Source organism: Brachyhypopomus gauderio, chromosome 7 (assembly GCF_052324685.1).
Source record: "Brachyhypopomus gauderio isolate BG-103 chromosome 7, BGAUD_0.2, whole genome shotgun sequence".
NCBI lineage: Eukaryota > Metazoa > Chordata > Actinopteri > Gymnotiformes > Hypopomidae > Brachyhypopomus > Brachyhypopomus gauderio.
This window is the reverse complement of record NC_135217.1, coordinates 16608143-16623711: the sequence shown is the minus strand read 5'-3', so window position 1 is coordinate 16623711 and position 15569 is coordinate 16608143. Positions and strand designations below refer to the sequence as shown.

The 15569-nt window shown below is 43.9% G+C and overlaps 1 protein-coding gene across 3 annotated transcripts in view; it reads left to right on the top strand.

Moving 5' to 3' along the window:
- The first annotated feature begins 1160 nt into the window (after window positions 1-1160).
- znrf2b (zinc and ring finger 2b) overlaps window positions 1161-15569 on the top strand; it is a 44148-nt gene continuing 29739 nt past the window's right edge. Inside the window, exons 1-2 of one of the 3 annotated variants that reach the window (XM_077012132.1) lie at window positions 1161-2108; window positions 11627-11722. In XM_077012132.1, coding sequence (XP_076868247.1) covers window positions 1697-2108; window positions 11627-11722 — 508 coding nt within the window. In that variant the 5' untranslated portion in view covers window positions 1161-1696. The remainder of the gene's footprint in view (window positions 2109-11626; window positions 11723-15569) is intronic. The other 2 variants (XM_077012133.1, XM_077012131.1) reach the window with 2 other exon arrangements.

Here is a 15569-nt window from a genome sequence, read left to right as displayed (position 1 = left end):
GAAACATCTCTTGCCATAATTCATTGGTGTATTTTTGAAAGGCACATATACTTTTCTTCTGTTCATTTTTCCTTTTTTAATTTTTTTAAACTTAAATCTGAAACTCCATTTCACCCTCTAAATGAGCAAAACCGCAAATTCATAGCTTAATAACCAAAAATCACAGTGGTATAAGTAATCTTATAATTTTTTTTTCTGGCAGATATGTGAAAACACTGGTTGAAACAAAACCATACATAGACACATATAGAACAAGTAGCTATGGCAACTATGACAATATACTATCATCAACCCTTTTCAGTAAGTGAGTCAAAAGCCAGAAGGTGAACGATTAAACGATTTGTTCACAATACAAGCTGTTCAGCATATAAGGGAGTGACGCATTTCCAAAATAGTAGAATTCGTCTACCATACAAACGTGTTGTGAAAACACTGATGTTTGTCTGACTGGCATTTAAATCAAAAGATAGATAGAATTGTACAGGGGTAGTGTGATTATGTCATGGGCCAGAGATCATTTTGAAAACTGGTAAAGGACAACAGTAGAGGACAATATCAAAGTATATGATTAGATTTGCTTAATACAACATGCGTCCATTCTTAGTTGGGTTCTGTCATGTCCTGCATGGCCTCCCCCCATTAGCGTTACGGCAAATTAATAACATCACACACTATTTTTAACGGTTGCGACCACATGCAGTAAAAAAGGTTGCAATACTTAAAATACCTCTAGGGGGCAGCACCTCTATTCCAGCTGTAGTATGTATACGCATATGAGACACACACATACACACACGTTTTTACATTTCTTAGGCGTTACGTTTTCATTTAAGCTAGGCTACAGTCTATTTATGCCCCGCCAAAAAAAGGGAAGCCTGACGTGTCTGCATGTAGGCGCGCGCACACAAACATTCCGTACCCCTTTCAGGACGATGAGCAGAACGGAATAATAAATACATAAATAAAAGTGAGTTCAAACGCATGGGGGAGTTTCTAATGGGGACAATGTCATCGATCATTTCCTGTGTAAAGCAACAATTCTCCGTGTAACGTCCATACTCGTGCGTGGTTACACGCTCCTGTCACGTTGGTGCGCAGAGGGCGGTGCAGGCGTCGCAGCAAGAGCGGCACGTGTCTTCACGTCCTGCACACGCTGACGTCACGGGCCCCATAGGCCCCGCCCCTCAGTGTGGGCAGGGACGCACCAGGGCACGTAGCTGCAGAAGTGTTTCGTTTTTATAACAGTTCTCCGCTACTCGGCTTTACTTCCTGAATTAGAGGAGGTTTCGGCGGTCGTGTTTGCTCCATATGAGACGGGAGCGCGCAGCCCTTCACGCGCATGGCGGACACGGCCAACACCAGAACCCAGAGCGGAACCCAAACCAGAACCAAGACCAGACCTGCACACGGAGAGTGGCACCAGCTCACCCATACCGCAAACTTCAGTGACAGCCTTCACGAAAAGCTTCAGAAAGTTTGCTGGTGAAGATTTTTGTCCAAGTCCCTCATGCTGAGATTATCTCCTCTCTGTGTATTTGTGGCGTCTCACGACTGTTGATGTTCCTACTGGGACTTTAATCCCGTCAGTATCTTCTGTGACAGCGTGAATATGGACTCATGTTTACCAGCCGTGTCTTTACTCCGTGGGATCTTTTAATAATTAAATCGCTGACAGCGGTGGTGTGGGGCAACAGGCATGGGGGCGAAGCAGAGCAGTCCTCCAAGCGGACGAACCAGAGCGTATTCTGGGTCTGCTCTGCCGTCAAACACGTCCACTAGTAACGGGAACGGCAGGAGCGCGTCTGTGGCGCTGCGGTATAATCCCGGTACCGGCGCGGCGGCTCACGGGGCCGCAGGTGCGCTCCCGTCCTCCTCACATCACACTGGGCCCAGGTCGCGAGCCGTAGGGGGAAGTGGTTCCGGCTCGGGACCCAGACCGCACTCGGGCATCAGCATCCCCAGCACCGGAGTCCACAGTTCACAAGAATCCGGGAGCAGCACGCCGGACGACACGGCGGTGGAGACTGGTCGGGCTGCGGGCGGTCCGGGGGCTCCGAGACTCGTGATTGGTTCATTACCATCGCACCTGTCTCCCCATCTCTTCGGAGGTAAGAACCGGAGAGCAGTATGACGGTTCGGTACGGTAAACGGCGCCGCTAACGGAATCGCCTGTAGTATTACAAGACGATTATTAGACATTAAAGAAACTTTCAGACGAAGGTGGATTGTTTATTGATTCGATACCAGTAAGCGTCACCTCTTTAGATACCGGGATTGTTTACATAAAAATCAGAATCTTTGTTTATACTTGTGAAGTTTATCTTGTATTAGCTGCTTAATGGTGTGTTATCATTTCCCAAATGAATAATTTGGCAACAAAAAATCCTAAACCAATAATTTAAAATGAAAGTATAAATATCTGGTTGTGGATCTCTGATCTTTCTTCCGGGATGTTGGTTATATTATTTTAGTGAATTACCGTTACATTTGGCATAAACATATCTGAAGCATAGGTGTGTGAATCGGTTTCTGATTTAAAATATGTAGGCCTAAAGGGGCTGATTTGAGGTCCTGACATCTGACAGGGAGTTCTACATTTGAATTGAGGTGAGGTGGTACTAGGATTGTTAAGGTTTGATATTTTGATGGTATAATAAAATCTTAAAATCCTCATCCTGATTTTTTTTTAAATAATTGGCTAATATTATTTTATGATTTTGCCAGTTTGAATATACTGTAGTTGTTATTTGATCGTTATTGAAACATAAAATTGACTTAAAATTGACATAAAATCAACTACTCATCAGATAGTCAACTACTTATCATATATACCAGCTTTGAATGTTATTTCTGCTTTTCTGTGGTATGTGTAAGTCATAGTGTTGTTATAAGAGTGGTTTTCAAACCGTGAACTGCAAGAAGGTTGTGGGTGGTGGTTACAAGCAGACTGTGGGGTGGGGGGTACTAGAGGTGCAGGGAAAGGGAGCAATGATACATCTTTGTTTTGAATACCCAGTTAAATGTCTTTCATTACAGTCTGGGTCTCGGCACAATAACACAGAGATTGCTCTGGTATGATTTAGAAGAGGAGGGAGTGTTAATATTTAGTTCATAAACACCATCAAAGTGATTAATAAGCAGTTATGACACATGAAAGTATAACAGTGACCTGTTTCTTGTCTAGGCCACATTCATACATACATAGTTATAGGTTAACTCACAACTCACACAACTCACAACTCTCACAACTCTCACAACTCATACAGCTCTCACAACTCACACGACTCACATACTCATGCTGCACAAGTCACTCTTCCCCATTTTATCTAAGTGTAATACTGCATAGCAGTGACTAATTATGACCTAATTAAGAACCATCAATAAATTAGCTTAAACCATAATTTTTAACCCTTTATAAGGCAGTTTCATTGTCAAGTGCTACCGATTTTTAAACTTGATTAATGAATGTATTTATTTGGTGGAGTAGGTGGGAATGGAGACCAGCAGATCACACAAGTTCCTCTTTAGCCTGGTCTGCACATGGTGTCAGTGGGTATAGCTGTGTCATGTGAGATATGAGTGATTAAATGCTTGATCAGGGAGATTAGATACATGGAATTTTCCTCAAGGAGACACTTGTACTGTCAGTTTGCTGCTGCCATGTGGTTTGAGATATTTTGCTATATGAAGACCCACATGGAAACTCATTGTCTCTGCTGGTATTCTCCAGTTAAGGTCATTTGCCTGTTGACCTCTTGGCTTGGGGGACAATGTCAAGATGGGTCTCTAGTGCCCACACTGGCCCACATATTTTGTTAATGCAGTGAATTAACAAATGACTTGAATGTCTTCCTTATAATTTTAAAAGTTTTTAAACTAGAAATGGTTGTTAGTGTTTACACTAATAATAACCATGGAGTGTTGCTCACTTGATATTAAATAAGTGCCGCTGTTTAGCAAAGGGAGCAAAATCTGAAAAATATTTTTGGTGGAGGAATGTTTACCGTCACTAGCTGAGCTATATAACATACCACATAACTACAGTGGAATCAGAAAGTTTTCAGATGTATCTAATTCTTACACAATTTATTGTGCTGTGGATTTGATTATGAATGGATAAAATTTTTGTTTTAATAGACATTAATAGACACCAAATCAACCATAATTAATAAATGATGTTTTAGAAAGATTTGAAAAAGAAATCAAAACAAAAGTTTTCAAACCCATTGCTGTAACAATCCTTGATGCGGTTATTTGCATCCTGTTTGCTTAGATCCATGAGATATGTGAAGACGTTAGATTGGGGATAGTTTGAAATTGCAATTGGGACAGTAAGAACCCATATTTTACACTGCATTGTCAGAACACAAACCAAGCCATGAAGTCTCTGGATCTCCACAATCAGATTGTGGCAAGTCATAGATAATGACAATTATATAAAATAGTATCTAAGATTTTGAGTGTACCCATGTCCACGGTAGCTTCAGTCAATTAAAATGGAAGAAACTTGGCATATCCCTATGTGTTTTTACAGCTGACCAAGGAAGTCTCTACAAAACTCAAAATCCTGTGTGGAGAGGGTTGAAAATATTTTAAATATGGCCATCTCTGCAGCCCTCCATAAGTCAGGTGTTAGGGTTAGATTTATGGTTAGGGTTAGGGATGAGCGGAAACCACCATTGAGCAAAATACATTTGGCAACATGCTTGGAGTTGGCTGAATAGCATGGTAACAGTTCTGGCTCAATGAGACACAAATTGTCCTGTGCATCACCTGCCATCAACGCTGGTCATTCACCTTTATAAATATTGCACACTAATCAATTTACTAGCTAGGAAGAGAAAAGCACAGGGAATCATTCTAGCTAATTAATGTTAATTAAACCCGCACATACTGACAGGCCAACAAGCTCGTCACAGTGAGCCTTCCACCCAAGATCCAATAACAAACCATCTAGAGGGATGGAGCTTACAAGGAGTAAAACCCACCGAACCAGACACAACACGCAATGGCCCCCAAAGATGGGCTGAATCCTCTCAGACAGATGGGCCACATGGACATCACTACAGCAAAAGAGGTGCAGCTCCATGGAAAATGATACTAGTGGATAACAGGTGGAAGACATAAAGCTGTCCTGATATTGACTGAAAAATGCTGGACAGAAGGACAACACAGACGCACCTATCATGGCAGGACCATCTAGGTCTCTTGAATAATGGCGTGTCATGCCAGACAGAATCAGAGATGCACATTGCCCACTGCACATGCACACTGGCCCAAGAGACAGTCCAGCACCTAGCAGCACGGTACTGCTGGGAACAGCACATGCTGAGAGCCCCAGGGATCATTTAAATGAACATGTATGTGCAGGGCATGTGATCCACAAACACCTATGGCCAAATGGAAGGAACCACAGAGTAATGGAAACACCAAAATTAAGATGCTCAGATCCAGAGAGACACCAAGTAATAGTTACCAAAGTTATCCAGACACGGAAATAGTGGATGAGATGCAGAACTTAATAGAAATGTAATATCAAGCAATCCCAAGAAATGGAAACATCTAATATACAACATGAGCAATATAGAATGAGCTAAAATATTGTACACACTTGAAACATTAGAGCTTTGAAAGGTTTTTATCTACAACACTCTAAGGCACTGCTGTCTTTACTGGATCCTGTGTCTCACATGAGCAAAATAGAAACTTGGTCACTAAAATAACTAAAGGAGGAAGTGCTATTAGCTCTAGACTGAAAGTAAATAAATGACTGGGTATAGATGCCTGCTGAGTTGTACACATAATTTAAACAAGACTTTTTCTTCAACTTTGTTGAATGGTTGTAATTGGATGTTTCTAAAATAGAAATCCCATGTTCTTGGAGAACTGTAATTACTGCAGTGAGACTGATGAAGGAAACAAATGTAATTATAGACATATTAGTATTTAACATTAGACATATTAGTATTAAGTGTGTACATACTCCCCCCCCCCCACACACACACACATTGGCACAAAGAATAGAAACTATACTTTAAAACAAAAATAATGAAAAACATAAAATTCTTTTTTTAAAAATTTTTCTGAAGGAAAAGTGTCAGAAATTGTCTGCCAACTTAAATTTAAACTCAAACTCTGATCTGTAGGCTTTGTTTTTTGTTTGGACTTTTTTCATTTGTGCTTTTTTACTTGTAGATAATTGAGAGACAGGAAGGATACAGTAGTCATGTTCTAGAAATCAGGCTGAATGTAGGTCACCTGTATGTGACGGGTGTGTATTTGAAGCTGGGAAATGCAGTCTACCTAAGCTGGGACAGGACACTGAATTTAAGGCGGTCAGGTCTACAGATGTATACAAATGTTTGTATGTTAGGATGCCATATAGCTGTTTGTGCTTCAGCTAATGTATGAATGTGTTTGCATGTGTGGATAGATGTGCAGTGAGTAGTCTTAACTTTAGAGTTTCTGAAGGTGTGGGGGTGGGTTTAAAACACAACTGCACAATATATTGTTTATTAATCAATACTGCAGTATCACACTCCAAAACATTGCAAATGCAGAAGGCTGCAGTATGCAAATGAGCTCTGAAACACATCACAACACTTCTTGAAAACTGTGAGCATTCTGGCTGATCTCAGTCACTGCATATGAGCAATTTTTGGCTGGCTGTATATTATATTATACATTAAAAAGGATTCAGGTATTAAATGTGAGATTGAGATTAATGAAGCACATGTGATTAGTCCAAGTAATTCTCTCCTGTTTTCAGTTTAGTAGGACATACAACTTAGTGAGTAGAAATGTCTCCAACATTTGACAAGCTTGTTAAGCACAAGTGAATAGTGCAGAGAATAGTGACTGCCAAATTACAGAGGTGCTGGGGGAAAATTAATAGGAAACTACTTACATGAAAAAAAATCACTCTCCATCAGCCATTAGTGTATGAATGAATTAATTATAAAATTATTGATTCAAAAATGATTAATTGAAAATATTCAGTATTACAACATAATACCAATGCAATCAACAGCTTAATCATGGAGACCATGACATTTTAAAATATATTTATAAGGTTTTTAATTAAACAAAATTAAATGGCACTACAAAACAAAACAGTTGGGAAGTGCAAAGTCTGTCATGAATTTACCAACACAATTGTAACGGGCGTGAGGGAGTCGAGGATGCAAAGACGAGGTGCGTTCACAAGGCTACATTTATTAAGCTGGACGCAGGACACGCTCACGGCGTGTTTCACTAACAACAACCAACAACGTTTAAACACTTCACAAAGATCACATTAAAGACGAGCACCAAACGATACAAACACACACACTATATACACGTAGCCTAACAAGCACCGCATGAAACACATTACACCAGTACTTCTCAAATAGTGTGCAGTGCCTGGGGGGGGGGGGGGGGGGGGGGGTGTACATGTGACCTGGCTTAAGCCTTGTTTATACTTTCGCGAGTGACCATAGCACTCGACTTCGCCCACCTTGTGTGAACCTCTGCATTTATACTTTCCGCGTCACATTCTGTGTAGTATTGTCCGAAACGATATGTGGTACACTGTAAAAAATTTCCATGTAAAATTACAGTAATTTACTGGCAGCAGTTTCACCAGTATTATAGCCTATTTTTACAGTACGGATACCATAATTACAATTACAGCATAATACTGTAAACACAATCTACACAATATTACTGTTTTTTTTAAACCTACAGCAATTTACTGTTAATTTCTGTTACAGCTAACAGAACTCTGTATACAAAAACAACAGCTCAAAGGGCAGCGGTAGCTCAGTGGTTAAGACGTTGGTGTTGCAATCCAAAGGTCCTGAGTTCGAATCCCCCCCCTCCTCCTAGCTGCCACTGCTGGGCCCCTGAGCAAGACCTTTAACCATCAATGGCTGGGTTTATATTTATGGCATTTGGCAGACGCCCTTATCCAGAGCAACTTACATTTTAATCTTATTGTTATAAAAGTGAGCAATTGCGGGTTAAGGGCCTTGCTCAGGGGCACCTCAGTCATGGCCTAAGGTCTGGGAATCGAACCCATGACCCTCCGGTCACAAGACCAGTTCCCTAACCACCAGGCCATGACTGCCCTTATATAAAATTCTAGCCTAAGTATTTTTCTTGGCAGGTTCAAATCTCACTCCAAGCGATCTTGAAAAGTTGGCAACTCTGGTATTATTTTTTCTTGTGAGAGGTATTAAAAAGGTCTTAAAAGTCATTGAATTTGAGATATACAAATGTGCAGATACCCTGTATAAAGACATGGACAACATTAACACACGCCTGAAGGGAGGGGTTCGGGCTGTAGCCTGACAACAATATGGAAATGTATCATTTAAGAGTTTGCTGAAAAAAAATCAGACACCCCAGATTCTTTCCTGCCATGTCTGATTCATATGGATGGTCGTTCTGGGATCAAAAACTGATCAACGTTATTGACTCTGCAAAAGTATTTTCAGTCAGTTTGTAATCTTTGTGAAACTAGAACATAGTCATGACCAGAACCTGGATGACGTTCTCACTGGACTCAAAGAGTACTGGGGCGTCACCACAAGATCTTTACGTTCTACTGGTGGACTTGAAAATCATGTGATTAACTCCACTGGCAGGAAAGCAGGTGTATCAATGAATAAGCAAATCTACTCATGCCTGAAAGAATACAAGATGGTTGTCTTCATTCACCAAGTTCTAAATGAACTTAAAGCGCTAAGTCATCTGTTCCCCATAGGTGATCTAACTTTACAAATGATCTAGAAAGACCTATCTTATGGCCTTGTAGCTAACAGAAAGGCTAGGTGCTAACTTACACTTTTTTTCTGTGACATGGTGTGAAATGAGTGATCATTTATAATTATTTGTCTCATTTGGCCTATACTGCTCCATTATTATTCCACAGACTAATCCAGACCCAAGGTAGCAGGCCCTTGATGAAACTGGACCATGCCCTGGAAACACTTACCATGGACTCGCGCTGGGACGTAGAGAAGTTGACGACAAGGCCTTCACTCCCATTGAGGCAAAGCTTCTGTGACTTTCTCATCTCATTTTACGAATCTTGACAAAGGAGTCCTTAAATCAGCATGCATCCTCTTTGACACCCTCAACTGGACAGATAAAACTTCTGATTTGGCCTCATTCAGCCTCACAGAACCTGAAGACTTCATGGAATACGTCAGTACTATCCTTCAGGCTTTAGAACATTTTAAATCCAGAGATGCAGCCAGATGGCTTGACCTCCAGGTGGTTAGTCGACACTGTGAGCACCCACACCCTCATATGCAATGGCAGAGTTTTGCCAGAATTTGGGGGCAAATCATATCAATTTGTAGATTTGTAGACACCAAGGTTCTTGTTGAGTATATGCTTGTGATTTCATCAGCTGCTGTTGTTGTGAAAAAAAAAAACTTTCCTTTTTGGACATACATTGAGTTCTACACTCACCGGCCACTTTATTAGGTATACCTGTCCAGCTGTTCATTAATGTAAATGTCGAATCAGCCAATCACATGGCAGCAACTCAATGCATTTAGGCATGTAGACATGGCCAAGACGGTCTGTTGCATTTCGAACTGAGCGTCAGAAAGGCGAAGAGTTATTTAAGGTGATTTAAGTGACTTTGAACGTGGCATGGTTGTTGGTGCCAGACAGGCTGGTGTGAGTATTTCAGAAATTGCTGATCTCCTGGAACATTAACGCACAACCATCTCTAAGGTTTACAGACAATGGTCTGAAAAAGAGAAAATATCCAGTGAGTGGCAGTTCTGTGGGTGCAAATGCCTTGTTGATGCCAGAGGTCAGAGGAGAATGGCCAGACTGGTTTGAGCTGATAGAACAGCAACAGTAACTCAAATATGCAGTCGTTGCAAATGAGGCATGTAGAAGAGCATCTCTGAATGCACAACACATCAACCTTGAGGCGGATGGGCTACAGCAGCAGAAGACCACACCGGGTGCCACTCCTGTCAGCTAAGAACAGGAAACTGAGGCTATAATTCACACAGGCTGACCAAAATTGGACAATAAAAGATTGGAAAAACGTCTGATGAGTCTCGATTTGTGCTGCGACATTCAAATGGTGGGGTCAGAATTTGGCATCAGCAACATGAAGGCATGGATCCATCCTGCCTTGTATCAACGGTTCAGGCTGGTGGTGGTGGTGCAATGGTGTGGGGGATATTTTGCTGGCGCACTTTGGGCCTATTAGTACCAATTGAGCATCATATCAACTCCATAGCCTACCTGAGAATTGTTGCTGACCATGTCCATCCCTTTACAGAGGTGTCAATTCCAGGTTCAGAAAGTTAAAGTCCTCACCTGGATTTTGCTCAAGCTTGCTTCCAATTAGTACAATCTAGGGAAAATTAGTGGAATTAACACAATTCAGGAAGCCTGAGCAAAATCCAGGTGAGGACTTTTACTTTCTGAACCTGGAATTGACACCTGTCCCTTTATGACCACAGTGTACCCATCTTCTAATGGCTACTTCCAGCAGGAAAACGTGCCATGCCATAAAGCGAAAATCATCTCAGACTGGTTTCTTGAACATGACAATGAGTTCACTGTACTCAAATGGCCTCCACAGTCACCAGATCTCAATCCAATAGAGCACCTTTGGAATGTGGTGGAACGAGAGATTCACATCATGGATGTGCAGGGTTTCAAGATCGCTTGGAGTGAGATTTGAACCTGGAGGAGGTGGCGAGTGTAAGTTGTTGGGGATGGGGGGGGGGGGGGGGGGGTGTCGAACGTAAATTGTTACCGGGGCGGAGTAAAATGGACACAAATTAAGTATTATATCGTGATCGATCGATCGCCAGTGGTTGGCGCCAGAGCGAACTAGTAACTCATTGAATCTTAGATATGGATCAGAGGTAAATAAACTACATTTTTTTTTCAGCGTGAGAAATAGGATGTGTGGCGTGAGAGCGTGTGAAGACAGTCAAATGCGTGTGTCTCCCGCTCAATGCGTGAGAGTTGGCAACCCTGATGTGCAGCTGACAAATCTGCAGCAACTGTGTGATGCTATCATGTCAATATGGACCAAACTCACTGAGGAATGTTTCCAGTACCTTGTTGAATCTGCCATGAAGGATTAAGGCAGTTCTGAAGGCAAAAGGGGGGTCCAACCGGTACTAGCAAGGTGTAGCTAATAAAGGTATAAACAAGGTGTACCTATTGAAGTGGCCGGTGAGTGTAAGTTATTTTCCTTTGTCCATCTACTCAGTCTTGCAGAGAATTATTGTTCTATAAATACACTTATTAATGTCTGTGTAACTGATTTACAGACCGAGAAGGCAAGTTGTATTATGGTGGCCCCGTGGACTTGACATAAATAACACCATGTTACAACAAATGACTCAATAACTGACTATACCAGGTGACTTGGCTGATCGTCGGGAATCACGCTGCCCTTCTTCTGATTGCTGTCTGTGTAACTGTCATGTTCATATTGATGCTCTTGTTTATTTAGCCACAGTTAAATGAAATGAATAGTTAGGATAATCCCAACAGGATTGTAAAGAAAAGAAATGTAATATTTGGGACAGCTCTGATCCTGACATAAATCTGCACTGATGTTCTATGTCTTGTTTTGATGTCTTACCAGGTTTTAAGTGCCCCGTCTGCTCCAAGTTTATCTCCTCTGACGAGATGGACCTCCACCTTGTCATGTGTTTGACAAAGCCCAGAGTAACATATAATGGTGAGACTACTACTCTCTTGTGTCCTCCCGAAGTTCATTTCACTCTGCCTGAGATCTTTTAAAGGAACATGTTCACCTCCTTTTCTGTTACGTTCTTTAAACACTGATAAAATATATTTTACAATTAAAATCTATGCTGAAATATCATACTTTTAAATGTTTTAAGTTTCTATTGTCATATATCTATAAAATGTTCTTTAAAACAAAATCACTTAACTGGATAATATACAGGCCTGATAGTTTTCAGGCGCCACGCCGGAATTCCGGCGTACCGACGTGTCCGCGAGGAAAAAAAAATTTGAGGGGGGGAAAAATCCGTCAATAATGATAAACCACACGCGCGCATGCTATCTGTTTTGAGACCGAAATATGATCCTTATGATCCTTACGAGGTTCCCAAGTTACGATTTTTCGTGGTTACTACACATCTCCCATTTACTGTATAAAGCCTCTTTGGACCTAAGTGGTTCTGCGTCGTAAACGGAACTTGGTGTTTGGTGTGCGCGGCGTCAGGATTAGTTAAACGCAGCTATGGATAAAGGTATTTGCCAAAAGGCTAGCTTTAGGATAACTGCGTATAGTACGTTATTTACGTACAGTATGTACGTATGTTCCGATTTACACCGAAAATCGATTTACGACGGATCAACGTCGTAACCCAGAGACCGCCTGTATTTCAGACATCGGAAGAGCTTCAGAGGTCGATACAAGATAAATTCACTATTTTATCTTTATTCTGATTAAGTTAAATTTTTATCAGAAATATAAGAAAGTGTTTTTTTTTTTGAGCCGGTACAGGTGACCAGATGATCTGGTTCATCATGGCCGCCTTACGGCGTTGTGACGTTCGGGCGCAGCCAAGGACGAGACACAGAATCCTCGGTTTTTAGGACAGACATCACTTTTAATCGCCACTGAAGTTGCGCAATAGTGCACGAGAAACATACACAAACACTCAACGTGTAGACTTTAGACAACGACGAGCACAGGACACTGCGCGAGCGCACATTAAATAGACAAACCACATTAACCCCAGGTGATTACGAGACGATTCACAGGTGAGACGGATTATCACACGACATAGCCATCACCACGAAATATCCACAGACGCAGACGATGCACGTAGACTACGTAAACACACGCCCAAAAGGGAGGGGCCGGGGTCCTCAACGTGACAGACGCCCCCTCCAAGGGCACTACCCGTCCCGGGGTGCCAACAGGACCGAGTGCCCCGAACCCACGACGATGGGCGGATCCGACGCGCTCAGTCCTGCGTCTGGGAGGTGACTGCCCTTGGCGAAGCGTCCATCACGAATCGCCTAGCACACCCTCCCTGGGAAGACGGGGGAAAAGACGTTAAACACATTCAACGGCACATTCACAAACACACAAACAGGCACGCTCACACACAGAGGAATAAACGGGAAAAGGGGATTTGACACACAGACGGGAAAACTCACAAACATTGGGACTGACAAACATGGAACAGGCACCAGGCTTTGCGCCAGGAGGAGCGCGAGTAGAGGAGAGAGATCCGGCGCTGCTGGTGCTGCATTGGGCAGTCCTCCTCCTGCTTTCGCTGCGTTCCCTCCACCGGGTGCAGCGCGGCGGGCTGACGCGCCCGGTGCGGCGCGGCGGACGGACTCTCCCCTCGGCTGGCCCTCTGGGATGTCCACTTCCATTTCCTCCGTCTCGCTGCCACGGCTCCATTCCATGGGCTGCTCCGGGCTGCCACCCCCGGGAGCAGTCCATGCTCTCTCCTCCTAAGCGATCCGCGGACGGGGTCCATCTCCCCTTCACAGTCCCCGCAGAACACTCAGAGGAGGGTGGACCGTCCTCCTCCTCCGAGCACAGTTCGCTGTCCGTGTACTCAGAGACGCCTGAGTACACGGACAGGGGACGGTCGTCCTCCTCCCCGCCCTTTATGACGGAAGAGGGACCTACGGGCGGAGGGGGATAGTCCTCTTCCTCGGACTCCTCCTCCTCCTCCTCCCCGTAGTCTACGGTGGACGCGTCGTCGAGCGACGGGGGGTAGTCCGCTCCCTCTCCACCGTAGTCCACGGTGGACGCGTCGTCGAGCAAGGGGGGGTAGTCCACTCCCTCTCCACCGTAGTCCACGGTGGACGCGTCATCGAACGACGGAGGGTAGGCGGCTTCCACCTCTTCCTGCTCCTCCCCCCTCGCCAGGGGAATCCCCCTCACCGAACTCCTCCTCCGGGGTTGGCGCGGTAGCGCTGACGGTGCAGGCGTCTACCCTCTGAGACGAGAGGGCGTGGAGGGAAGACATGTGTCTGTCCAGCCAGCCCCTCACTGCCTCCTGGCGGAACACCACCGCCCACTCGGGGCTGGAGGTTTCCCGAGCCATCCTTAGCAGGGCGGCGCACTGCGGGTCTCGTACCAGCTGTCCTGGCGTTGGCGCGGCGTCGCGGTGCGGGGGTGTTCCCTCCTCCTCACTGCAGGGAGGGTCCTCCCCGAGCTCGCCCTCTGGTGACGTCCCTGTCTCGCCATAGAGCTCGGGGACGCTGACCCGTATAGGCGAGAGCTCACGGGCAGGCGAGGGATGTCTCTCCCGCCACACCCGTGCAGCCGTCTGGCGATATTCCTCCACCAGCTCGGGTATGGAGGTCTCCCGAGCTGCGCACAGCAGGTACGCGCACTCCGGGTCCTCCCTGAGCTGCGCCAGTGTCGGCGAAACCCCGCGGCGTGGGGAAGAAGACGAAGAGCGGGGATGCCGCTTGTTAGGCTTCTTGCCCTTCTTGGGCTTGCTTTTGTAGCCCGGCATGATGGGTGTCTCTGGTAGGCTCGTCGTTCTGTGACGTTCGGGCGCAGCCAAGGACGAGACACAGAATCCTCGGTTTTTAGGACAGACGTCACTTTTAATCGCCACTGAAGTTGCGCAATAGCGCACGAGAAACATACACAAACACTCAACGTGTAGACTTTAGACAACGACGAGCACAGGACACTGCGCGAGCGCACATTAAATAGACAAACCACATTAACCCCAGGTGATTACGAGACGATTCACAGGTGAGACGGATTATCACACGACATAGCCATCACCACGAAATATCCACAGACGCAGACGATGCACGTAGACTACGTGAACACACGCCCAAAAGGGAGGGGCCGGGGTCCTCAACGTGACAGGCGTAAGGTGTAATACATGAACAAAAGCACAAAATGTATGTCCTAATAAACCAACATAAAATATTTATTAAATATTTTATATATTAAAACTAACTATAATCATAATACTTGTAATTCTTTTAAACTTTATTTGCATAATTTCTTTGAGTTGTCAGGTATCCTATAATTTACTAACAGTAATGAATAAATTATTAATCATGCCTGTTTTTAACATATTGTGTCTAATCTAAATCTTTAGGTTACATCATTTTCTCAGAATATTAATAGAAATTAGTTTTTGATTTCACTATAATGATTACCTGACTTATTGATTAATTATTAAATATTCTAAATATGGTACACTAACACTCCACAACCCCCCCCCCCCCCCCCCCCCCCCCCCCCCCCCCCCCCGCTCAGAAAAAGTTCAGGCTTTGGAATTTTTCCCACTATCACCCCTGAATATATTAGTATAATGTATGAGCACAGTGAGCAGAACATTTGTTATTCTGTGAGTTTCACAGACAGATATTTGTGTTGAACATGTAAATGATATTTGTGTTGAACATGAAATGTTCTCCCAGTGTACCCCTCCCTTTACTAAAGCTTGTCCTGTACTAAAAGATTCTTTGCCCAAATTTAATCCCAGTTTGCCCTTGCGACAAATGTTCCAAATCTGAAGCGATTTGCTGTGGGTAGTGTGAGAGGATGAAGTAGT